This window comes from Durio zibethinus, chromosome 16, assembly GCF_047325235.1.
Source record: "Durio zibethinus cultivar Kanyao isolate XHJ-2024 chromosome 16, ASM4732523v1, whole genome shotgun sequence".
Lineage (NCBI taxonomy): Eukaryota > Viridiplantae > Streptophyta > Magnoliopsida > Malvales > Malvaceae > Durio > Durio zibethinus.
In genome coordinates this window covers 713,913-738,408 of record NC_143177.1, presented here as the reverse complement: position 1 = coordinate 738,408, position 24,496 = coordinate 713,913, and the positions used below count along the sequence as shown (strand labels likewise).

General features: G+C 29.8%; 3 protein-coding genes and 1 long non-coding RNA gene across 6 annotated transcripts; 2 read left to right on the top strand and 2 right to left on the bottom strand.

The window, feature by feature from the left end:
* Positions 1 to 954: 954 nt before the first annotated feature.
* LOC111293003 (cytochrome P450 CYP736A12-like) lies at positions 955 to 6,899 on the bottom strand. The gene is made up of 2 exons (XM_022885682.2): positions 6,161 to 6,899; positions 955 to 1,853 (listed from the first exon to the last, which is right to left on the bottom strand). The coding sequence occupies exons 1-2, from the start codon at positions 6,860 to 6,862 to the stop codon at positions 1,008 to 1,010; spliced, it is 1,548 nt and encodes a 515-aa protein (XP_022741417.2). The 5' UTR covers positions 6,863 to 6,899; the 3' UTR covers positions 955 to 1,007.
* Positions 6,900 to 9,173: 2,274 nt separating this feature from the next.
* Positions 9,174 to 11,846, bottom strand: LOC149514187 (uncharacterized). The gene is made up of 3 exons (XR_016328521.1): positions 11,302 to 11,846; positions 10,965 to 11,008; positions 9,174 to 10,826 (listed from the first exon to the last, which is right to left on the bottom strand). It is a non-coding gene; the product is annotated as an uncharacterized LOC149514187 (long non-coding RNA).
* Positions 11,847 to 12,685: 839 nt separating this feature from the next.
* Positions 12,686 to 17,152, top strand: LOC111298300 (topless-related protein 2-like). Of its 3 annotated transcripts, XR_016328520.1 has the most exons (10): positions 12,686 to 12,950; positions 13,073 to 13,307; positions 13,422 to 13,580; positions 14,539 to 14,703; positions 14,834 to 14,962; positions 15,052 to 15,147; positions 15,501 to 15,647; positions 15,757 to 15,884; positions 16,073 to 16,489; positions 16,576 to 17,152. XR_016328520.1 is itself a non-coding variant. In XM_089745094.1 (8 exons), the coding sequence occupies exons 1-8, from the start codon at positions 12,877 to 12,879 to the stop codon at positions 15,817 to 15,819; spliced, it is 1,068 nt and encodes a 355-aa protein (XP_089601220.1). In that variant the 5' UTR covers positions 12,687 to 12,876; the 3' UTR covers positions 15,820 to 17,152. The 3 variants fall into 3 exon arrangements, 1 of the variants encoding a protein (XP_089601220.1); XR_016328519.1 differs by having other exon boundaries at positions 12,687 to 12,950; positions 15,757 to 16,489; XM_089745094.1 differs by having other exon boundaries at positions 12,687 to 12,950; positions 15,757 to 17,152.
* A 4,159-nt stretch (positions 17,153 to 21,311) lies between these two features.
* LOC111298585 (putative polygalacturonase) lies at positions 21,312 to 24,430 on the top strand. The gene is made up of 6 exons (XM_022893312.2): positions 21,312 to 21,473; positions 22,279 to 22,596; positions 22,734 to 22,854; positions 22,957 to 23,131; positions 23,239 to 23,309; positions 23,433 to 24,430. Exons 1-6 carry the CDS (start codon positions 21,462 to 21,464, stop codon positions 24,095 to 24,097), a joined length of 1,362 nt encoding a protein of 453 aa, XP_022749047.1. The 5' UTR covers positions 21,312 to 21,461; the 3' UTR covers positions 24,098 to 24,430.
* Positions 24,431 to 24,496: the final 66 nt, after the last annotated feature.

The window sequence follows — 24,496 nt, the reverse complement described above, 5'->3', positions numbered from 1 at the left end:
TGAATTCCAATTTCAGCTAACAAAAATCACACAATTTGCTCTGTATATTTACATAAAACTCCATCACCATAAATGCGGTGTCCCTTCATTCATTCACTCAACTTGCCCGCAATCTAATCAACGACACCTATTCAGTGATAACGAGTTTTTTCTTACATGCTACAAGTCAACCTAACTTTTTTCTTACAATTTTCCTTTAAAATATAATTTTTTAAGTGTATCCATCTTACTTGACATCTTATTTGGTAATATTAATAGTGATTTGATAATTTTAATAACTATCTGGCAATCTAACATTGCGTGTAATATACTGTCCAAATTACATTAAAAAAAGTCTTTATTTATTAATTTGAATAAATGATATTTTTATTTATTAAAATTGCAATAAAGGTCATAATTTGAGCAACTAATAAACTATGTGATGACTGGAAAAGACCTTTTATAGGTAAATTTGTGAAGTTTATGAAATTTTTTATTAAAAATGAGTAAAAAAAATAAAAATTAATAAATTGAAAATTTTTATTATATAGATCAAATGTATAAAATTTAAATTTTTTGTAATAAATTTAGATATATTTATTAATTAGATATTTTTAATAAAAATATTGATGAAAATTTTATCATTAAATAAGTATTAATTAAATTTAAATTATAAACAATATTTTTAATAATTTTTTTATATATTATTGATATTTACGTCGAATTCTATTAATCTATCAGTTTAAATTTTTTTATTAAAATTTTTATTTATTCAATTTTAATAAAAAAATTTATGAACTTATAAAATTTTATGTAAATTTATCCTGTTATGACTTGTTGTTATTATGATTAGGATTATTACCTTTGCCATGATTATTTCTAATTGAATGATTTTAGATATTACAAATTGTTTATATATTCAGTCCATTAAATTATAACTTACTAAATAATTAAAATAACTAAGTTAAAAAATAATTGAACAACCGTAACAACGAATGAAAAGTAACCTTATTGAACGTACCCTTGTTTTACATTCCTTTATCAAATAAACGATACATTGGCTTAGCAAACAAATGATTAGCCCTTGGCAATGAGAGGCCAAACTTTTCGCTCATGTCCAGTTCATTAGGCAGCATCCCATCAGGCAACTCCCAGTGAAAGCAATGGACTAATTGAGCTACAACTAGACGCACAGTGAGTAGGCCTAACTGCAAACCAGGGCATCCTCTACGACCTGATCCAAACGGGATGAGTTGGAAATCATGTCCCCGAAGGTCTATGTTGCTACCAAGGAACCTTTCTGGAACAAATTCTTCAGCATTATCCGACCATACGTTTTGGTCTCTTGCCATGGACCAAGTATTTACCAGGATTAGTGACTTCTTTGGTATGAAATAACCATTAACAGTGACATCTTCCATGGACTCACGTGGAACTAGGAATGGTGCAACTGGATGCAACCTCAGGCTCTCTTTCACAACCATATCCAAGTATGTTAGTTTTGGTAGATCCGACTCTTCCACCATTCTATTCCTTCCCACAACGGTTTCTAGCTCTTGTTGGAGACCAATCATCACTCGGGGATGCCTTAGAAGCTCTGAAAATGTCCACTCAAGGGCTGTAGCTGAAGTGTCAAATGAAGCTGCAATCATGTCCAACATTATAGCCTTGATGTTTTTTCTGTCAGTTATGTATACTTGACCTTCATCACCGTGAGGGTTCATGGGTTTGTTCAACAATGAAACCATCACTTCAACGAAATCTCTATGAGGCTTTCGTTCATTGAGATTAGTCTCTTGTTCATGTTCATGGATAATTTTCTCAAAACATGTATCAATGGCCTTACTCGTCTTTTTGAGCCTTCGTGCAAATCCCTGTGCAGGGGATATATAGACCAAGTCAATCTTAATAATCTAAAACACAATACAATAATTCAAAACGAACATAATATTAATAAAAAATTCAATAGTAATATGATTTAAAATTTTAATAATAATTATATATAGATTTAATAAAATAAATATATATATTTTATATTTTTATATTGACACGAATTGAGATACATAAATTTGATGTAAAATATTGTCATAACGATTTTTCGTTCGGGGATTCAATCGCTAGATGTAAAGATCTAGAAATCACCATCAATCTCTTTTATTGAGGTGTGATTGGTCATCAGTCCTATTTTTGATTTACGCATTTGAGGTTGGATTCGAAAAGTACGATTATGTGTAAAAAATGTTATAGCACCCTTACAACGTCTGTCCAAAAATGGTATCAATTAATTTTATATGATCCTAGAATGATCTTGTTTGAATAATCTTTTGCCTATTTTTATTTTTATTTTTTATTTTTATTATAAAATATTTTTTAATTTATTTCTGACACTTTCAGTATAACTTAAAATTTTTTCACCTCTAAAATATTCAAAGAAATCATTTATTTAATTGATGAAACTCCGTCGTTAGATTTATTTTATCATAATCTTCTTAAACCAACAATTTTGGTATGGTTTTAAAAAAATGGAAGAACATTACCACTTGTAATTCCCTCTTTATTTTATTATCGATGAAAGAATTTAATTTACTTAATAATATTTATTGATTGTTTATTTTATTATTGAAGTAAAATTTATTGGTTGAACTCCCAAAATTTTTCAACACTTTCGGACTATTTTGAGAAAATCTTTTGCTTAAGAAATTTTGATAAAGTCACAACTCGTGACTTTCATTCTTGTAAAACTTTATATATTTTGACAATTTAAACATTTTATTTTTATTATTTTCTTAAAAAGATTTTCAAAAATCTTACCAACACTTTTGGCAAAACTTTAAGAAAATATTTTTAAAGAATCACCACTTGTGATCTTATAAATATTGTTATTATTATTTTTTATCTTTTTTTTTCTATTTATATGATGTGAATATTATTATTATTATGAAAAATTCTAAAATATTTTCAACACTTTTGAAATTTTTTAGAGATTTTTTTGTGTGAAAAATCACCACTTGTGATTTTATATTTTTATTAATAATATTTATTATTATTATTATTTTTTATGCCTGAAGAATTCTAAAATATTTCTAACACTTTTAGAATATTTTAAAAAATTCTTTTGTGCAAATATTTTTAGTAAAATCACCACTTATGATTTTATTTTTATTTTATCATATTTTATTTATTTTTCATTATTTTATATCATTTATTTTATTTTTCTATCAAAAGTTTATAAAAAAATAAAAAAAAAATCATAAATTAAATAGTAGAAATATATAAAAAAATTTGAGCATAAAAAATAAACTGATAAAAAATTATGATAAAAATACCGAAAATGCCTCTGATCAACATGTGGTCAAAGAATGATTCAACAGCTCAGTCGACTAGTTCAAAGGTTCCGTAGCAATTTGACAGTCTAGATTTAGTTCAATTAGATCGATCAAATATTAAGAAATTCTGGATTTGGTACACGGATCCTAGGTCAGTTATCAAGTTGACGCGTGGATCATCTAGGTCCTAAATGATATTGTTTTAGTTTTGGCAACAACTATAAAAGCCTAATTTTTTTTTAAATTTTCTTTCTTCCTTCTCTCCTTCTACCTTATTTCCCTCAGACTTTCTCTCTCTAACTCCAATCGACTGCCTCTGTTCCCAGATTTCAACCAATCGTTCCGTGCCGACTGCCAATCATCGTCGATCACTATTGGTCGTCGATGGCCGAAAAATATTCAAAATCACCTAAAATATTTTTCTTAATCTCCTAAACACAAATCTAGCCTTCGTTTTACGGGAAACGAGCTTGAACGACGTAGATCAAGACCTAAAATTTTGGTCAAATTTTTTTTATGTTTTTAGCCTTGTTGGTCCTTGTTTCTAGGGCCTGTTATTTCTGGGTTATTTGGTTTGGGATTTTGTTTTAATCCCATGTTTTTATTTGACAGAAATTTTTTTTTTTAAATCTGGTAGAACCTTTTTGAATCTTACCAACACTTTTGGCAAAAATTTAAGAAAATATTTTTAAAGAATCACCACTTGTGATCTTATAAATATTGTTATTATTATTTATCTTTTTTTTTCTATTTATATGATGTGAATATTATTATTATTATGAAAAATTCTAAAATATTTTGAACACTTTTGAAAATTTTCAAATTTTTTTGTGTGAAAAATCACCACTTGTGATTTTATATTTTTATTAATAATATTTTTTTTTAATGCTCGAAGAATTCTAAAATATTTCTAACATTTTTGAAATATTTTAGAAAGTTCTTTTGTGCAAATATTTTTAGTAAAATCACCACTTATGATTTTATTTCTATTTTTTTTCATTTTTATTTATTTTTCATTATTTTTTCAATCATTTATTTTATTTTTCTATCAAAAGTTTATAAAAAATAAAGTAAAAATAACAAAAAAATCATAAATTAAATAGTAAAAATATATAAAAATTTTGAGCAAAAAAAATAAAAAGATAAAAAGTTATGACAAAAATATAAAAAATGCCTTTAGTCAACACTTGTCAAAAGATCGTTTAGTGGCTTAGTTAACAGGTTCAGCAGGTCCTCTACAGTTTGACAGTCCAGATCTGATTCAATTGGACTGATCAGAGGCTAAGGGATTCTGAGTCAAATGTATAAATCCCAGGTCAAGTCTCGAGTCGACGAGTGGATCTTCTAGGTCTTAAACAATGTCGTTTTTGGTCTTGGCAGCAACTATAGAAGCCTAAAATTTTTTTTTTTTTCATTTTCCTTCTACCTTTTCTCTCTCTAACTCCAACCGACTACCTCTATTCCCAGATTCTAACTAATTGTCATCGTGTTTGCCGTCGGTTATCGTCAATCACCATTAGTTATCGGTGGCAAAAAAAAAAACTAAAATTACTTAAAATGTTTTTCTCAACCCCTTAAACATAAATCCAACCTTTGTTTTGCAAGAAACGACCTCGAATAGCATAGATCGAAGCCTAAAGTTTCAATTGAAATTTTTTTTTTTGTGTTTTTAGCGCTATTGGTCCTCATTTCTCGGTGTTGTTGTTTCTGGGTTATTTAGTTTGGGATTTTGTTTTAATCCTAGGTTTTTATTTGACAGAATTTTTTTTTTAATTTGGCAGAACCTCTTTTTCTTATCTTCTTTTTTCTTTTTGATTCTAGGGTTTTTTTCTTCAATTGGCTCTTCTTCTGTTTTTCTTGCAAGTTATAAGCTCTATTTAAAGAATTTTTTAGAATTCAAATATTAGATTTTCTGATATTCAAATATCAGATTTTCAACCGACCTAATAGACTATTAGTGGCCAGCATCCATGTTGCTAAGTTAGGTAGGAGTATTAAGTGATTGCTGGTGACTGTGATTGTAGACTTTGGGGAGAGTGCATTTAATGCACCAAGATTTTGTCAAACAGATTAAAAAAAAATAAATAATAATAATAAATATAAAATAGTGTTTACAAACACAACATAAATATATTAATTGTAATACTTTATATGACATGAATGCACAAATCATATGATGTAAATGTAGTTATTAAATTAATTCATTATTACAATTAATTTTCAAAGTGAAAATGCTAAATTCAATTTGCATTTCTTATTTATTTGGACAATTTGCAGTATTTGTTTTTTAAATTCAATTGAATAGGTAAGGAAATCAAACTAAATCCCAAGGTTAAGAATAAAACAAAACTTAAAAACAAGTCAATTCTATGCAAATAATTAATTTTAATTTTTTTTAATTTTGTGAATCAATCGTTTTTCAAACCAAAATTTAATAGAATATTAGTGTTCCGAATTAAATTTCTATTCTATCGGGTTTTTTTAGCTTATATAGTTGATGTAATTTGCAAATTTTTTTTATTAAAAATAATTAAATTCAAATTCAAATTCAAAATTAAAATTAATAAATTCAAAAAATCTTATTACATAAATCAAATATATAAAATTTTAACAAAAGTATATATTTTTCAAATAAATATTTTTAATAAAAATATTAACAAAATTTTATCAAATTTTAATTATAAATAAAATTTTAATTTTTTATATATTATTAATTTTCACATTAAACTTTATTAATCTATCAACTTAAATTTTTTATTAAATTTTTTTAAAAAAATAATATCTATAGGAAGATAAATTTGTGAAAATAATGGTAATTATAAAATAAAATAATATGGGAAACGAAAAAGATATACCTGAAGATCAAGTGGAGCAAGGTAAGGCAAATAATCCGATAGATTAAAAACTCCCGATAAGTGCATGGTCTCTTCAATTAGCGGCTTCAAGTCGAATCCATCATGCACGGAGCGTCCCAAAATGACTTTAGACATGATTTCTTCAATAAGCTCACCTACCTTTCTGCTAAGGTCCACCGTCTCCCCCGCCGCCGCTGCCTTCTTTATTGATTCAACCAACGACCGCAGCTCCGCCTTCCTTACCGGGGCAAAGTATTCAACTTTTGAAGCACTAAGGAGATGCAAAGTACACCACTTCCGAACAGTTCGCCAATAGGAACCGTACTGGGTAAAAGCCATGCCCTTTGCACCATACGACAAGTACTGCGAGGATTGGACTTTAGGCCTGCTAGCAAAAACAAGATCATGGGTTTTCAGGAATTGTTCAGCGGCTTGAGGTGAAGATACCACGATTGTTGGTACGTAGCCGAGCCTTAGTGACATTATGGGGCCATATCTTTTGGCTAGATGGTGAAGGTTTTGGTGTGGAAGCTTCCCTAGCATATGGAGGTTGCCGATTATAGGTAGGGCGCGGGGACCGGGTGGAAGTTTCCGGCCATTTTTGTGGCAGTTTGGTGGGGATAAGGTGGTGCGAAAGATGTGGATAACGGCACAGACACTTCCCAGGAGGGCCAAGATTAAGGATAATGTTGAAGGAGACATTATGGGGAGGGGTGAGCGCGTTGCAATAACCCTTGGTGATTTGCTTATTTATTATTTTAAAATGCGTAAATGTATTCTGAATTTTTTAAACAATAATTGGTGTTGCCAGCTCAGCAACCCACAACCCACAACCCACTGCCACTTCCCCGTCAGTAATAAATAAAGGTAAAATTATTGTTAGATTTAACAATGGTGCATTTATATCAAATTAAATATTAACAATTTATATATAATTTTATAAAAAAAATTATATATAATACTTCATATCAAAATATTTTTTTATTTTATTAAATTCATAAATAATTTTTATTAAAATTTTAAATTATATTATTTTTATATTTTTATATTATTTTTATATTATTTTATCATATTGTATTTTAAATTATTAAATTTAATTATTATAAAATTTTCATTTTGCTAACTTAAATCAAATATGTGTAAGTTTTTAACAATGTTGTGAGTAATAAGAAGCTAATGAATATCTTTTTCCAATATAAAAAAGTTAATGAAAATATTTAATAATAACTGTAATTTGAATTTACTAAGAAAAAAAAGAAAGATTGTTACTATTTTTATTTTTATCTAAAATAAATTATTTAAATTAAAAAGATTAATGAAAAAAAAAGAGTGATTTTTTCATTAAAAAATGGATACGTTAAGTGAGCATACTTCCAAAATTATTTATCATTTTTAAAATTTTATATTTTTAATTTACAAAAATATAATAAAATAATATAATTTTCATTTTTTATTTTTAATCCTACCAAATAATAAGTAAAAATTCTTTTTTTTTCATTTTACCTGCCAAGAATATGATAAAAAGAAATATATACTTTTCTTTTTTTTCTCTTTTTTTCTCCAATATTTTATATTTTAATTTTTCTACCCACTAAAAATATTTGGCAATAAAACAAGAAACCTTATCACTTATCGAAATCATACAATTTTTTTTTCTTGTCTTTTTTTCTACGATATGCATTCGGCCTGTATTTCAAGCCGCAGTACCCAACTTGTAGACTATGGTTTTGAAACAGACGCGACTTGTTTATTTTTTTTTTAATGTTTTTAAAAGTGCCATGAAAAATATGATTTAAGATTTTTTAATTTTTAACAAATTATTGTAAAAAAATGCTTATGTGAATTAAAATATCTAATAAATATGTATTAAATAATAAAAATATAGAGATATTAGGATAATAACAAGATAAGGGTTTTTTTTTTTCAGGAAAGAAAAAAAAAATTCTATCTAAAAATAAATTTTGAGTAAAGGACACCTGAATTTATATCGAAATCAAATGAAACAGGTTGCAGACAAGTGCAAAAGTGATATATTTCATCAAGCGTATGGCTATATCGAACAAAGGCGTCAGACTCCAACCTTTAAATAGGACAAACTAGAAATTTGACAGCCTATTTTTGCTAAATCAAATTATTGTAGATTAGCTATATTAGTTTGACACAAGCCTCGGATCCCATTCCTTGCACTTTGCATTAACGTCAATTCATCTGCCGTATTCTTCACGAGATTCAATTACAAGTATTTATAATTCGGTTTCATCTGAATTAATTGATTGATTTAATTTAATTTGATCAATTAATTAATTAATTAATTATTATATTAATTTTGATTAATTAATAAAATAATTTTAGAATAATTTTAATTTTTGATGAATTTAATTCAAATTTTGAATTAATTAAACTAATCAAAATTTTAATTAAAATGTAAGAATTTTTAAATATAAAATATAAAATATGAAATGAATCATTTTATTTCATAAAATATTAGAGTTTTTAATATAATTTTATGTTTTTGAATATTTTGTTAAAAAATTTTATTTAGTTTGTTTAAAATATGATTTAATTTAAATATATTTATTATTTGGTTAACAAAAAATAATAATTAAATTTGATGGATTAATTTTTTAATTAATAAATTTGATTCAATTAATAAAAAATAATATAATTTAATTAATTTAATTTTTAATAATTTGATTCAAAATTAACAAAATCGATCGAATGAATACTCCAACTCCACTTCTTTATATTTTTTAACAATGTTGGAAAATGTTATTCTTATCTCATCCAACAACATTCATAAATGCACACCTACAAAATTAAGTATCCAATGTTGAATTGTCTCTGTTACATCAAAATCATTTGAATGTAATCCAAGGAAGAATACAAAATCAATAAAAACTGTAGATATTTCATTTTATTTGAAATTTTGAATAAAATTATTTTAAATTTTAATTAAAAAATAAAAAAATTCAAATATATAATAAAAAATACATAAAATGAATCACAGCTCCCTTTTAAAGGGTCTATTATACTTCTCATCCTGGAAGAAGAGAAAAGAAAAATTCATTACATGGAAAACAAAATCACTTTTATAGGCTTAAAAAGCTCATAAAGTGAAAAAGAAAATACATTATTGCTGGATTCAGAGTTTAGACATATAAAGCTCCCAGAACTGAAGGTGCCATAGTATCATTTTAAGTCTGATATAATAACAAAAGCAAGACATCTTAAGGAAGAAAAGTTAAAACCAGAGTTTCCAATTATTTTCTGTCACATCATAACGTCAGATAAAATTATCAAAATCACAGTTTGAAAGGCAATTGTAAAAATTCACAGGCTTCTTTTCAAAAAACCAAAGCCCCAGAATGGTAAATAACACCAGTAAAAGAGCATATTTAGTTTGCTTCTGCTTCTTTGGACTTTATGCTGAAGGTTGAGATAAGTTACAACTAGAGGTAAGTTTGAAAAATCAGTGTTGATAAAGGCTATGTAAGATGTAAAGGCATGATATAACAAATACCCATTATGTTCACCCTTTGGAAGTGGTCTCAGTTTGGCAAAAGACAAATCTGAGTCATTAAAAATCTGTCAAAGGGAACAGTTGGGGCAGAGGGGAGGGAAACATTAGCATTAGTCACACTAAAGAAAGAAAATTACCACAAGTACTTGCTTCAATGGAATCTTGTCATATGAGACTATGAACCAAATCATTAGAAAATTACCCACACTTTTCACTGAACTGAATAAAACTTTGGTTTTTCATTTATTAGGCATGAACTAATTATCTGTATATATATTGATGGAATCTTTAATCGATATCAATCAATAACTAAGCTCAGACACTAGCCTTTGCCAAGCAGGCTACTTTGCATATATCTATGTCTTTGACTTTCATAAGAAAATATTGATCTCGATGCTTAAACTAATGCGAAAGAAGCTTAAGGTAGAGAAGGTTTTGGATGGTTTATGTCATGCATTCAATGCTCTCTTCAAAAATGATGAAAGAAGACGTAAATTTACTAAGAATCTCAGCTTCCACTGTCTGCCATCGTTCCAATCAAAAGTAAACTAGCAGTGGGAACATGATCTAATAAGTTTCCATTATCAAGGCACTCTTGTTTGTTGTTATATTCTATTATTTTGTACTAGTTTCGTAGTCACATATTCATATTTAACATAGCAGTTTATAAAACAATCAGTTAAAAGTTTCAATTACAAAGCAAATCACAGCTAAAATCTAGGAAGGATAAGATATAAAGAATGGGGAATTAAAATTTAGGAAGCGATTAATGCTGGAGATTGATGAACTCAATTTCATGATTTTCTATGTTAATAGTCACCACTATACTACAAGGAACTTGTTGAAAAAATCAGTGCTAACAAATATTTTTAAAAAGTTTTCTTTTGCGAATATGAACAAACTCACTTGTGAGGTGCCTGTTTGTGGCTGACAAAGATTTCTTCCATAATAATGTGGAAGCAAATGCAAGGCAGTGTAAGACTAGTTTCCTTATGGTGCGAATGGAATGGCAATTTTCAAGCACATTTTCTTCCTCAGATTCTTCAGATTTAGGCTTTGCTGCAATTGCTGCTATAGCTTCATGCAAGTTGTTCAACTTTTCATCCAAACTTGGGTGGAGAATTCATCAGAACCACCAATTGCAACCTGCATTATTACCAAGATATGGCGAGGCAATCAAATCATGAGATTAAGGATTGAAAATAGTTCAATAAAAGAAGTACAACAAAAGACTTAAATTCAAAAGAAGAGAATGTTGTCTGAACATCTAAGAGTAAATCAGACCTTACTTTGAGCAAATGACAAGCTTTGAGCTTTCACAGTTAACACTGCATAAAGAGACACAACTGTTCAGTTATCAACACGGTTCCTGGCTTCCATCTAACCTACTTTTGGATTTTTTTGAAAAAAGAACACAACTCCATCAGGAAGATCATGGAGAGAAAAGCTGATTCCAGGGAATGAAATATTGCAAATATATCCTAGAATAGGGTCCAAAGCATCAAGAATCAAGCACAACAACTGTAAAATGGAAGACTTCAATAAAATGGACAGATAAAATTTTTTTCTTTAAAAACATACGAGTACAAATCACCCTGATGGGGGAAAGGGGGCAACAAACCTCAGCAAGCCCACTGATGAGTAGCAGCTCGATCCCTCCTCCTTAAGGAAGGATCCTTCTTCACACCCTCAGCAGGGTAAAGGTTCTCTGCAGGAGTATCACTTTTACCAGATTCAGTTAGTGTCACATTAGGATCACTCCTGGCTGACTCCTAACTAGATTCTTCATCCCTTGAAATTTGCTCAGATTTGACTTACTGGCTCATTCTGACAAGGTAAAAACCATGATAGATTGTAGCACAGGTTGTTTGCTGTCTAAGATAGTTCTACAAAAGAGCATTGCAGATCATGAGGATTTAAATAGCGTAAACACTTTGGATGAAGCAACTGCGACAACAAGCGCCTTCCACTCTGAAATTCGCCAATGTCAAAACAGAAACCTATAAGCTGTGCAGAATAACTAAAGATTGAATTAAAGTCTTAACAAAATGGAGGTCCACCAGGTTCTGTAGCTCCAACAAATGGCACAAATTTATGGATAAGATCCATTCTCTGAAATTCATTTCCAAAAAAGTAACATAATTATCAGAAATGGATCACCGAGAATAAAACACATATCTTGAAAATTCATTTATGAGATTTATATTGCTTTCTCATAAATAGATTTTTGAAAACACAATATAATTCTCAAAAATAAAATTCCAAGAATACATAAATTTTTTTTAAATATATAATTAATTATAAACTCTTGATAACTAAAAAATTGGGATGTTTAATCCTTGGACCACTGAAAAATAACATTAACAAACTAGTAAATCTAACAATAAGAATCGGTGGCCGAAAGATTAGATATTATCGAATTTGTTAATCTGCTGTTAACATTGTCAGCATAGGTTATTTAAGCTTTGACATGTGAAATGTTTAAATTTAATAGAAAAATTTTCTAATTTTTTGGTTAGACATTATCCAATAAATAATATTCACAACATTTATCTAATTCTAATAAACGTGCATTTGAAAAAAATCAATAATTGTGAAGAGTGCTCGTGCAAGTAGTTACTGCACCATATGCGATAAGATAGTCACGCTCCATCGCACATGATGCAACAACCAATTTACATGAACACCTCTTCATACTTATTAATTCCTCTCATATGCATATTTGTCAAAATTGCAAAAATATTGCAAACATTATTAAACAAACAATGCCTAGTGGTTTAAAAATTATAGATTTCTATTGGTAGATTTGTCATTCTCACAAAACAAAGAACTCCAAGATATAGAAATCTGAAAAACTTTATATTTTCTTGAAAATGAATATTAAAGAAGTTTTGAGGCCTCTCGAAAATGAATATTCAAAAACTTTTAAAGTTTTTCAAACATCCATTTTTGAAAGGCCTCAAAACTTTTTGGATATTCATTTTTGATAAAGTCAATTTCAATAAGTGAAGAAAAAAAAATAGAAAAAGGGTAAGAATCAAAAATAAAAAGTGAGGGATAGAGTGTATTTAGTAAAAATTAAAAAAAAAATGAATTTTAAATTTAAAGTGTAAATAAAAATGAGGTGTATATAATATTGCAGTTTATATTTTCAACTGCTGTTGATGGCAAAATCAAGGCTTGGTTGTATGACAATATGGGCTCTAGGGTTGATTATGATGCTCCTGGACAGTGCTGTACCACAATGCGCTACAGTGCTGATGGTAGTAGGTAAGTAGATGAAAACTCAAACTAGTATCTACAAAGGTTATCCTTTTTCTCTTACGCTGATGCTACAAATCTCCTCAGCGTCTAGGAAATGTAATAAATTAACAATCCTCTCTCCAATTCAGATTATTCTTTTGTGGGACAAGTAAAGAAGGGGATTCATTCTTGGTTGAATGGAATGCAAGTGAAGGAAAAATAAAGAGGACATATTCTGGTTTGAGAAAGAACTCTACTGGTGTAGTACAGTTTGACATGACAAGGAATCGCTTTTTGGCTGTTGGTGATGGTAGCCAGATTAAATTTTGGGTTATGGTCAATACAAATATTCTCACCAGCACAGAAGCTGAGGGGGAACTTCCGGTTAGCATCTCATTTTTTCATTTCAGCTTCTCTTTTTATGTATAGTTTGCAGGTTGAATTAACATAGACTTTGATTTCAAATTGGTTATCCTACTTGATAATGGAATGGCATAGAGTCTTCCCCGATTGAGATTCAACAAAGAAGGGAATTTACTTGTTGTTACTACAGCAGAAAATGGATTCAAAATTCTTGCAACTGCCAATGGTCTTAGAGCATTGAGGGCAATGGAGGCTCAATCTTATGAAGCATCCCGAAAACCACTTGAGATGAAGGTTATTATCTTCCAATGCAATGCTACCTTGCTTTGCATTTGTTTATGTTATGAACTTCTATTGACAACTTGGTTTTTTGCTTGATTATGGATTCGGTATCTAATTCTGCTATGGGTACAAGTATTGGTCCAGTTGTTAGGACCGTGTAGATAGTCCTTCCAGGCCTACTCCTATTCTTATATGCTGCAAATGCACTAAGCTTTAGTTTCTGCTGATAGTTAACGTTTTGGTTAGAAAATGGAAAATGAGTATGAATTGCTTCACACTTTTTTGTGGCTAAATTGCTTCGCACTTTAAAGAGCATAAAAAATTATTAAAATAAAGTTGAGCAGTTGTACAGACCTGTTGCTCGGTGCAGTTTATTTTGCCTGTCTTCTGATGCAATTTTAAAAGTTTTTCGAACAAGAATCTGATTCTATTGAAAATTACTTGTGGAATGGAGTTGAAATGATGAGTAGAGGCATTGAAAAGCCAAGAAATGTGTGTGATAAAACCTAACCTTGGGAACTGACTGATATTGTTGACCCTACTCAGTGTCGAACAGTCACCATGCCAGGCAACTTGGATTATGCTAGCAAGGTTTTACTTTAATATATATTATTTTGTTCTCTCTTCGTTTTTGTGTTTAACATTATCTTTCAGGAGTATCTTGTTTATATATCACTTTTGTGATTATTAAATCGCCTGTTTATCAAGGTTGCTAGACTTCTTTACGCTAATTCCTGTGCCGGGGTTCTTGCTGTTGGGACAAATGGGTAAAGCTATGGATATGGAATCGCAGTGAACAAAATCCTAGTGGCAAGGTGATTTTTGCTTTGTAGACATTCATATATTATTCATTGAAATATAAATACAAATTTACTTATGAAGGTTCATGTGCCTGTTTTATACATATGATATTGGTAAAAAAGTTTCCTTGTCTATTTTTTTTTTTTTTTCATCTTTTGTGGTTTTATAGGCCATTCCACAACATTGGCAACCAAACAGTGGTCTTCTTATGACTAATGATGTCCTAGATAATGCTGAAGATGCAGTTCCATGCATAGCACTGTCAAAGAATGACTCCTCTGTAATGTCTGCATGTGGTGGAAAGGTTTCATTGTTTAATATGATGACATTCAAGGTAAATTAATGTGTATTTTGAAATCTTTTCTGTTGTGACTGCCAGATTTTGTATTAGAGTGGAGTTTCTTGCCAACTTGGATTCCATCCATAGCAATCTTTACTTGATATGAAATTGCATCGATTTGCAGGTAATGACAACTTTTATGCCACCTCCTCCAGCTTCAACCTTCCTTGCATTTCATCCTCAAGATAATAATATCATAGCGATAGGAATGGAAGACTCAGCCATCCACGTTTACAATGTTAGGGTGGATGAGGTAAGTGATTTAAGAATGTCTCTGTATCTTTCATTAGTGGCAGTACGTTTTGATATTCAATATGAAAAGACGTGTTTTTTTTCCTATAGGTCAAAACAAAATTGAAGGGTCACCAAGAACGCATCACTGGTTTAGCATTTTCCACCAGCCTTAACATCCTCGTTTCTTCAGTTGCTGATGCTCTGGTATGCTTCACTGTGTCCTTGTGCCTATCATTGTTTATAATGAAAACATGGTTAAGGTTCGAAAAGACATCTGATATACGTCTTTCTGTATATGCTTTGTTTGGTTGCCTATAGAAGGTTGCTATAATCTGATATTGAACCTTCTTAACGGTTCCCATATTTCAATTTTTCTCTTGCTATATGCCGTAACCATCTTTAATGCTTCATGTTTTCTCCCGATTCTATTTTCTCTTCTAGTTGGTAGATAGCGATGACCAGTGGTGGTTGTTGTTGTTGTTGTTGTTGTTGTTATTATTATTATTATTATTATTATTATTGTTGTTGTTGTTGTTGACTTCTTTTTTTTTTTTCAGCTTTTTGCTTGGAACACTGATAACTGGGAAAAGATAAAAGCAATTGCACTTCAACTGCCAGGTGGAAAAACCCCTCAGGGTGACAGTCGAGTGCAATTCCACTCTGATGAAGTTCGCTTTTTAGTGTGCCATGAAACACAACTTGTGGTATATGATGCTAACAAGATGGAATACATGCGTTAGTTAAAAAACTACATACTAGTTAATGAATTTAAACATGCGGTGAGTAAATTTTTAATGTTCTTTTACATTGCAGTGGATGCCACAAGAAGTACTTTCTTCACCTATATCTAGCGCAGCATATTCCTGCAATGGCTAACTAGTGTATGCTACTTTTACCGATGGTAATATTGGAGTATTTGACGCTGATAGTTTGAGGCTCAGGTGTCGTATTGCACCATCTGCATATATCTCTCCAGCATTGTCGAACAGTTTATATGACCATGTTATTTCCTTAGGTTTTTTTTTTTTTTCATTATAGTGAAATGGTTTATTAATATGATGCTTTGAAAAGCCTTAATGGAACATACATGTGAGGTCTTACTTCATATGTTGATGTTCTCCTTTCACAGCCAAACTGTACACCCACTCGTTGTCACAGCACACCCACAGGAAGTGAATCAGTTTGCGGTGGGACTGACAGACGGCTCTGTTAAAGTTATAGAACCCTCAGAGGCGGCGAGGAAGTGGGGACTGCCAGTCCCAGTCGATAAGGGAACAGAGAATGGCAGGATGGCAACTTCAGCCACCACCAACACCTCTGAGCAGCCGCAAAGATGAAATTAACATCCATTCCGCATCATCATTTGTAGATCATCCATGTATAATATGTATCTAATTATACGTGTTTGAGCATAGGGAAAAAATGTTAGATCAAGTGAGCAAAAGATAGACATATATGTATATTGGACGCTAATCTCTGATAGATGTCATTCGATTGCTGTCTTAAATGATCAGCTACTTTTGAGTAAATGCAGTTTGGATTTCAAGTAAGAAATTCTCAACTCTTTGCCTCTAGGATTCTGTTCGCAATCTCCATGTACTTTTTTACTAAAAGATGCTTTTGATTTTGTAGGGCCTTAAGTCAGTAGGCTGAGGAAAACTGATACAGACAAAAGCTCCTCCAGGGCTGTTTTTTTGTGTGTTTTTTTCCCCATTGGTAAGCATAAATCTTTCTATTCATAAAATCTTTTACTGGATATGATTATGGTACACCTGGTTCGAGATCTTGTCCCTTTGGACTCTTCTTGCTATTTGGAATGATTGGTGGTTCAGCTTGATCATTATTGTTGGTAGTATTTCAATATCAGATGAGCCCCCAACATGTCATGTTCATGAGTGGCCTCAAGAATTTCAGTCTATATCCAATCCATGATCCATATGAAAATTTGTCAACAAAATTGAAATATGGTTTAGAATGGATTGGATTTTGTAACAAATTAGATGAGACTTTATATTGCTTCCAGCTAAGCTGTCTGTGAGGTCCAGAATCCACTAACCCTGTATTTTTCTTAGTAAAAGGAGAGCTAGCAACTATGCATTAAGATCTCAAGAATCTTAGAACATATACTTTACATGATCATATCTCAATTTACTTTTAAGATCATTCGAGAAGAGAATTTCAACTAATGTAAGCTGATGTGAGTTGAACCAACTGATTTAAGCTTCGAGTCCTGCTATTTTAAGCTTTCAAAACTCGCCCCCAACACCAATGGACTTTTGGCTATTAACATTGTTTCCCTCGTATTCTCTTATTCCCCTTGCCTTTTGGGTGATCCAACAGTAGGCTACAGAGGTTTTGCATGCAAAAAAATTTAAACTCAATACATAAATGAGAAGTAAGAAAAGTCGTCTTCTAAATTTTATTATTGTTGTTATTATTCTTTTATAATGAGTTCAGATGAAACTTTAGGTGACAAATCAAAAAGTAGAAGTATTAGTGAAGATTCAAGCTTTTAATGGTTGTCCAATAGTGAGGCAATGCCAAAAAAAAAAAAGTGGTGCAGAGCAGAAGTATCCAAACTAAGACACAAAAGCTAGGCCCCAAAACAATGATTCAGGTGTTCCCTCTGCCACTTGCCCTAAGAAATACTGCAATGTTTTCTCAGCTTCATGACTAATAAATGTTGATTCTGTTCTATGTGCCCAAAAGGTTAAAAATCCCTCATTCCATGATATCATGAAGGTTGTGGCCACAGTTTGTCTGTTTCATTACATAGCATTGAATTTTCTAAGGTTGAGAAAGATCAACGATTAGCTGTAATTTCCACTCAAATGGCAATAGCAGAGAATGGTTTCTTCTCCATGGAATATTGAATATATATATATATATATATATATATTTATATATATATATATAAAGACAAATCCCTATGTATAAGACTTTTCGTTTTGAAAGGATTGAGGTGAAGGTTTATAATATACCATCTTTCTTCTATATTTTTGCAAAAATATATATATATTTTTTAAAACTCGAACTTATGATTTTCACAATCACAAAAAAATAATCTTACTATTGCATCAAAGCTCGCTCTTATATGTATATATATATATATATATATGTATACCATTAATTGATGATTCAATAAAATCTCATTTAACTATAAGTATCTTTTTTGGGACAATTCTTTATTCATTATTACACTCCAAAATCAAGTACTAATTTACTGAATTTTATTTATACATAATAAGAGAATGGGAATATATCTTATACATTTCATAAACTTCAGCTCTTCAAAACTTAGAGTGTGTTTTTTAAAGATTCAAAACTGCTATATACAATGAATAATTGTTATTAGAGTTGAAAGAATAAATCGGAATTCAAAAAATTCACTTAACTCATTTGATTTCGATTTAATTTAATTAAATAAAAAATAAATAATTTAAATTTAAATTTAAATATTCAAATTTGAAAAATCATTCATTTGACTTTAAAACTTTATAATTTGAATCAAAAGTAACTCAAGTTCAATTAATTGGAATATCAAACTAGAACAGCAAAAATAAAAAATAACTAAACCCAAGGTAATCCAAGCCAAATTGCTCAATTACCCCTCTTAGCAGTGTAAAAACCTGAATTATTCACAATGTAAAAGTGTTCTAAACAACATTATACAAAATAAGCAATACCAAATTTTCTTTTTGTCTTCGTGGAAATCAAAGCTGTGACATGTCATCCATTTGAGTTTCTTTTTGAATTTCGCTCTTTTCTGTTATGTCCTGGCAAGTGACTGACGCCAGGCTAGCATCCTCGATGATTGAACATGGGACCCAATTTCTCTCTCATTCCTGTCCAACCACATGCGGACTCAATTCCGTATACACCGGTAAATACGAAGATTTTTATATTTATTGTTGATAAAATACTAAAATTAATGTATTTATATATTTTTTATGTTAAAATTAATGTATTTAAAATTATGTATTTTTATATCAATATAAAAATATAAAATATATTTTTAATTTTATTAAATTTATATATAATTATTATTAAAATTTTAAATTATATTATTTTAATATTATATTTATATCATCTCACATATCTCATTTTAAATTATCAATCTATTCTGTAGATTTCCCTTATTTTATTTCCCCTCCATCCCCTTTCTCTCTCTCTCACTTATTGATTCACCCTATTTCTATCCTATCCTCTTACGTGGCTAACTGGGTCTGTATCTCCCAACATATACTGACAAAACCTAACTCGTAATAATTCCTGTCTGAAAACAAATCTAAAATCTACCGATCTATGTCACGTAATCACTTCCCACGTTAATTATGTATTATGTTCTCCCACTAATCGATCCTTAACAAACGTAAGAAACCACAGCTGCTCTTATCTTTTTCTTTTTGTAACGACTCTTATGAGCGTGACTGTACGGATCACTGAAAGGGGGGGGGGGGGGGGACCGTTTCAAACAATTGTCGGCGACACTAGTTACCACCCGCTAGATAATAGGCTTTGTTGCGGAAATATAATAAAGGTCTAATCTTATTATATATATAAAAGTTTAAAAATAGAATAATAAAAAAATAAATAATTTATAAATTTATACATTGAAGAACAGTTCATTTGTCTTCATGATTAAATTAAAAAATTTTAAAATTTTACGTAATTTTACAATATAAAAATAAAAATGTTGCAAATTTAAAATATTAGTTGTTACAAAAAGTAATTTTGATTTTTGAAAAGAAAGTTGGATAAAATTATAAAGTTTATTTAAGCTCTAATAAATTATATTTTTATTAACAATTGAACGTATATAAAAAAATTATTAGTTGATAACATCTTTTGCTGTAAAAAATGCTATTAGAGTTAAATATTATTCCTTCTAACCCTTAAATATAAAAATACTTTTGAAATATTTTCATGTATTTAAATTAACCACAAAGATGGCAATAGATTAGGTGAAGACATTTTTTGTTTGTCTCGACTCCAACACCACGTTTAAAATATTCCATTTGATTCCAATCAAATTAAATATCAAATTATTATTTTTTATATTCAATTTTTACTATATATATATATAACTCGTTTATAATTTGTATCCAATTCAAAATTAATTTAATGTAATATTCATAAAAATATTATTTTTAATATAAAATACATCTAATATTTTATTAAATTGACATCTTAAATTAAGATATTAAATAATATTTTATTAATATATAAAAATTAATATAAAATAAAAGTATATTAAAACCTACTTTGAACTAGATCTTTTTTTTTTAAAATAGATTTCCATCTCACCTCTAATCTAGCTCTAATTAAAAAAAAAAAAAAAGTTCTTATAGAGTCACAACACGTAGAAATTCATTATGTATGATTTATTTTACCACCTTTATAATCTCTTTAAAATTAATTTAAAATTAAAAAATTTTAGTCAAAATTTTAAATATCATAATAAGTGTAAGTTAAATGTCTACATTAACCCTAAATATGTAACGAAATGTCATAATTAACCTTAAGAATTAAATTATAAAAGTCATAATCCACCATAATTATATAATACTATATCCTAATTGACCTTCAAATTGTTTTTTATAATAAGTATTAGTCGCCTACAAAAATTAGTGTCAATTCAATTAGTAATAGCTTTAGAGTGTGTTTAGTGCACATGATTATAATATGATAAGATAAAATAATATTATAAATAAAATAAAATTAAATAATATCATCTTATTTTGTATTTGATATATATAAAAATTATGATAAAATAATTCTATTTATTGATCAAAATTATCTTTTCTCAAAATTTATATAATTTAAATTATTAATGTAATTTCTAAGGATATAATAGACATATAAGTTTAATTTTTTAAATTAAAAATAATTTTTTTTTACTTTAAGAGAATTAATTCATCATATGTTAAGAGAATAATTAGTCCTCATTACAATTTTATTATTTTCTTTAAATATATACTAAATATAATATAAAATAATTATTGTTTTAATTTATCTGTTATTCTATGCATCAAATAAAATTTTAATATATTATATAAATATTTACTTCGAGGGTGCTGTCATTTTTTACTTAAACCGAATAACTAAAAGAAAAAAAAAACTTAAAATTTTATTGTTTATATTTGATATGTTGTAAGTATATAAATTTTATACATTATCAATTAATTATATAATGATATCTCATTAATGAGATGAATTAAATAATATTATTTTATTAATAAATAATTTTTTAAAATAATAATATTTTATATATTTATTTTAATATTTAATATTTTCTCGTTAATAAAATTACGAACAGTAATAAAATTTTAATCAAATATAAACTCTATAATTAATGCGCATAATTCACATACTTACAGAAAGCTTCTCTGTTTTTGCGGTGGTTCTTATATTTTTATTTTGTTTTTTGCAGTTTGTTTCTTTAGTGTTTTAGTATATCAGCTTTTCTTCTTCACTACTTTGTCTCTCTGGTCAACTGCTGCTGAGGCCTTTGACATATGAAGATGCCAGTAAGTATGTTTGTTTTAACTGCGGATTTGATCTTCTTTTTTTTTTTGGATTGCCAAATCAAAAAGAATTGAAGCTTTGATTTTATGTATTTGTTAAAAGTGTTTTTTGATGAATAAAACTGAGTACTTTTTCTGGGATTTTTTGTTAACTTGATTTGCTCATCATCAATGGTGTCAATTCAACTTATGTATATTTCTTCTGGATTTTTCCATATTCACTTTGTTTAGATGATGCTGATGCTTTGATTTCATTTTACAACCCTTTTTTATCAGTATTTGGGTTTCATTGGATTCTAAAACTTTCAATTTTTCCATCTTCCTTGCTTTTGGAGTTATAAGATCATTCTTTGACATTGACATTTAAGATGGTTTATTAGTTTTTGCAATTTATTGTTTCCTTAATGCTTGCTTAATTTCCTAGTAATTCCTTCATTTTAGTCAAATTATAAATTTTTGGTCATAAACCTCCTTAATTTACATGATTTGTTTTGGATTTTTTTTAATAAATAATGATGATTCATTATATTTATATTCTTTTTTAGATGTTTTGTACAATTGTTTTGATACTCTACTACTTATCAGATTGATATGTTCTCAAGCATTTTTAAGCTAATAAGGATTTTATTCTCTTTGTTCTTGTCTCGTATCCTTGATATGAAATTCTTGATCTTTTCTCTATGTTTTAATTGCATATTTCTATGTCTTTTCAAATCATCTATCTTCTTTGGCGGATTTGCAAAGGTAAAATTTTTGCTTCTGAGTATTAACTGGTTTTCCCTTTTTTTGTTTTTCCATTATAACTCAGGTGGCATTGCTGTTGCTGCTGGCATTGTGCAATGGAATCAGAGTTTTTGGAGAGAAGAGCAATGGGCAGTGTGATCATAAGCTGACATTGGACCCAAGACCACATACTGTATCCATCTTGGAATTTGGTGCTGTTGCAGATGGCAAAACTTTGAATACCATTGCCTTTCAAAATGCCATTTTCTATCTTAAGTCCTTTGCTGACAAGGGTGGTGCCCAACTTTATGTGCCACCCGGAAGATGGCTTACAGGAAGTTTCAATCTTACCAGCCATCTCACACTGTTCTTGGAAAAAGGTGCAGTCATTCTTGGATCTCAGGTAGTTTTTTGATCTGATTTCTTTGCCCACATTTCTATTTGTTTTGCTTAATGACTGTCCAATAGAAAAAATACACATTAATAGGAGCAAGTTTTAGCCTTTATTTCCTTTCACAATTGCTTTTCTTGCTTGTTAAGGATCCAGCTCACTGGGATATTGTTGAACCCTTACCGTCATATGGTCGAGGAATTGAACTTCCTGGAAGGAGATATCGAAGTTTGATAAATGGTTATATGTTGCATGATGTTGTAATAACTGGTAAGCTAACCTCTTAACTTCATTCTTGTTCATTCTTTCACTGTCTCTTCATTACAATCTTGGTTGAATCTCAGACAAACTCACACTTGCATGTTGCATTAGGTGATAATGGAACCATAGATGGGCAGGGCTTAGTTTGGTGGGAATGGTTCACATCTCATTCTTTAAACTATAGCCGCCCTCACCTTGTGGAATTTGTGTCGTCCGAATATGTACTTGTTTCAAACATTATTTTGCTGAATGCCCCTGCATTTAACATCCATCCAGTCTATTGCAGGTTTGTTTTCAATATGTTATTGATTGCTGTGCTCATACTTTAAACATTTGTTTGATATGCAAACAAATGGAGAAACTTAAATTTACATCTACTTGGATTTTATGCAGCAATGTACACATTCATAACATATCAGTCTATGCTCTACCTGAATCACCATATACCGTTGGCATTGTCCCAGGTTTGTGGTGGCTAATATCTTACCTTTTTCATATTGGGAGCCTAAGTTGTTTTTAGACGTTGCGTATTGTCAACATCTTTTTTCTTTTAAATTTATGAATCATTCTTAATGTTCTGCTTTCAGATTCTTCTGATAATGTTTGCATTGAGGACTGCAACATTACTATGGGTCATGATGCCATTGCCCTCAAGAGTGGCTGGGATGAGTATGGCATTGCTTATGGCAGACCCACGACAAATGTCCACATCAGAAGTGTCCACCTTCAGTCATCCTCGGGCTCTTCTCTTGCCTTTGGTAGTGAAATGTCCGGTGGCATTTCTGATGTCCAAGTGGAGCAGGTCCACCTCTACAACTCGTTAAGTGGTATTGAGTTCAGAACATCCAGGGGTAGGGGTGGTTATATCAAAGAGATAATCATATCGGATGTTGACTTGCGAAACATTAACACAGCTTTTAGTGCCACTGGTTATTATGGATCCCATCCAGACGACAAATTTGATCCGGATGCTTTCCCAGTACTGGAGAAAATCACCTTGCAGAATATTATTGGCATAAATGTCACTATGGCTGGAAACTTCACAGGAATCCAAGACTCTCCCTTTACCATATGTCTATCCAATATCTCCTTATCAATCAATTCTGGCCCTTCCACTTCTTGGATATGTTCGTATGTTTTCGGCTTTTCAGAGTCAGTCTTCCCTGAACCATGTCCTGAACTTGAGAATTCAAGTACTTCTTCATCATGCTTTTCCATCCTAAAGCCTAATGGTAGAGCCGCGGTCTTATGATACCATACCGTTCCTTCGAATCCTTCATAGCAGAAAACACATAAATTCGGAAATTTCTACCCTTGATCATCTCAAGAGTAGGTCAGATTCTTTCCAATAATACACAAGTCTAGAAAACCTGTTTCTTCATCCCTTCCGTTCGCATTTCGGCATGTTTCAGCCTCCAGATTGTTTGTACAGCTTCATTTCTTGATTCTTGTGTGAGGAAATTTTTGGTAGTGTTGGTACAAAAGCACAAAAGGGTCGTGGGGGTATTTTTAGTATTGCTGTCTATTGAATTCTTTTCTTTCCTAATGTTTATAGCTTAAAATCTCATTGCAAAATTATTACTTATATCATTTGGATTGAATTGCTGGATGACAAAAGTAGATAAAGAGATATTCAAAGGGGTCATTTGAT

What these genes read in the sequence shown, in the direction of transcription:
- LOC111293003 (XM_022885682.2), bottom strand. Translation starts at nt 6,862, where the DNA reads ATGTCTCCTTCAACATTATCCTTAATCTTGGCCCTCCTGGGAAGTGTC. An exon ending in TTGCTCCACTTGATCTTCAG is followed by an intron (nt 1,854 to 6,160) that starts GTATATCTTTTT and finishes TCCCCTGCACAG; the next exon opens with GGATTTGCACGAAGGCTCAA.
- LOC111298585 (XM_022893312.2), top strand. An exon ending in CAGTCATTCTTGGATCTCAG is followed by an intron (nt 22,597 to 22,733) that starts GTAGTTTTTTGA and finishes TTGCTTGTTAAG; the next exon opens with GATCCAGCTCACTGGGATAT. An exon ending in TACCGTTGGCATTGTCCCAG is followed by an intron (nt 23,310 to 23,432) that starts GTTTGTGGTGGC and finishes TTCTGCTTTCAG; the next exon opens with ATTCTTCTGATAATGTTTGC.
- LOC111298300 (XM_089745094.1), top strand. Translation starts at nt 12,877, where the DNA reads ATGGGCTCTAGGGTTGATTATGATGCTCCTGGACAGTGCTGTACCACA. An exon ending in GAAAACCACTTGAGATGAAG is followed by an intron (nt 13,581 to 14,538) that starts GTTATTATCTTC and finishes GTGGTTTTATAG; the next exon opens with GCCATTCCACAACATTGGCA. An exon ending in ACAATGTTAGGGTGGATGAG is followed by an intron (nt 14,963 to 15,051) that starts GTAAGTGATTTA and finishes TTTTTCCTATAG; the next exon opens with GTCAAAACAAAATTGAAGGG.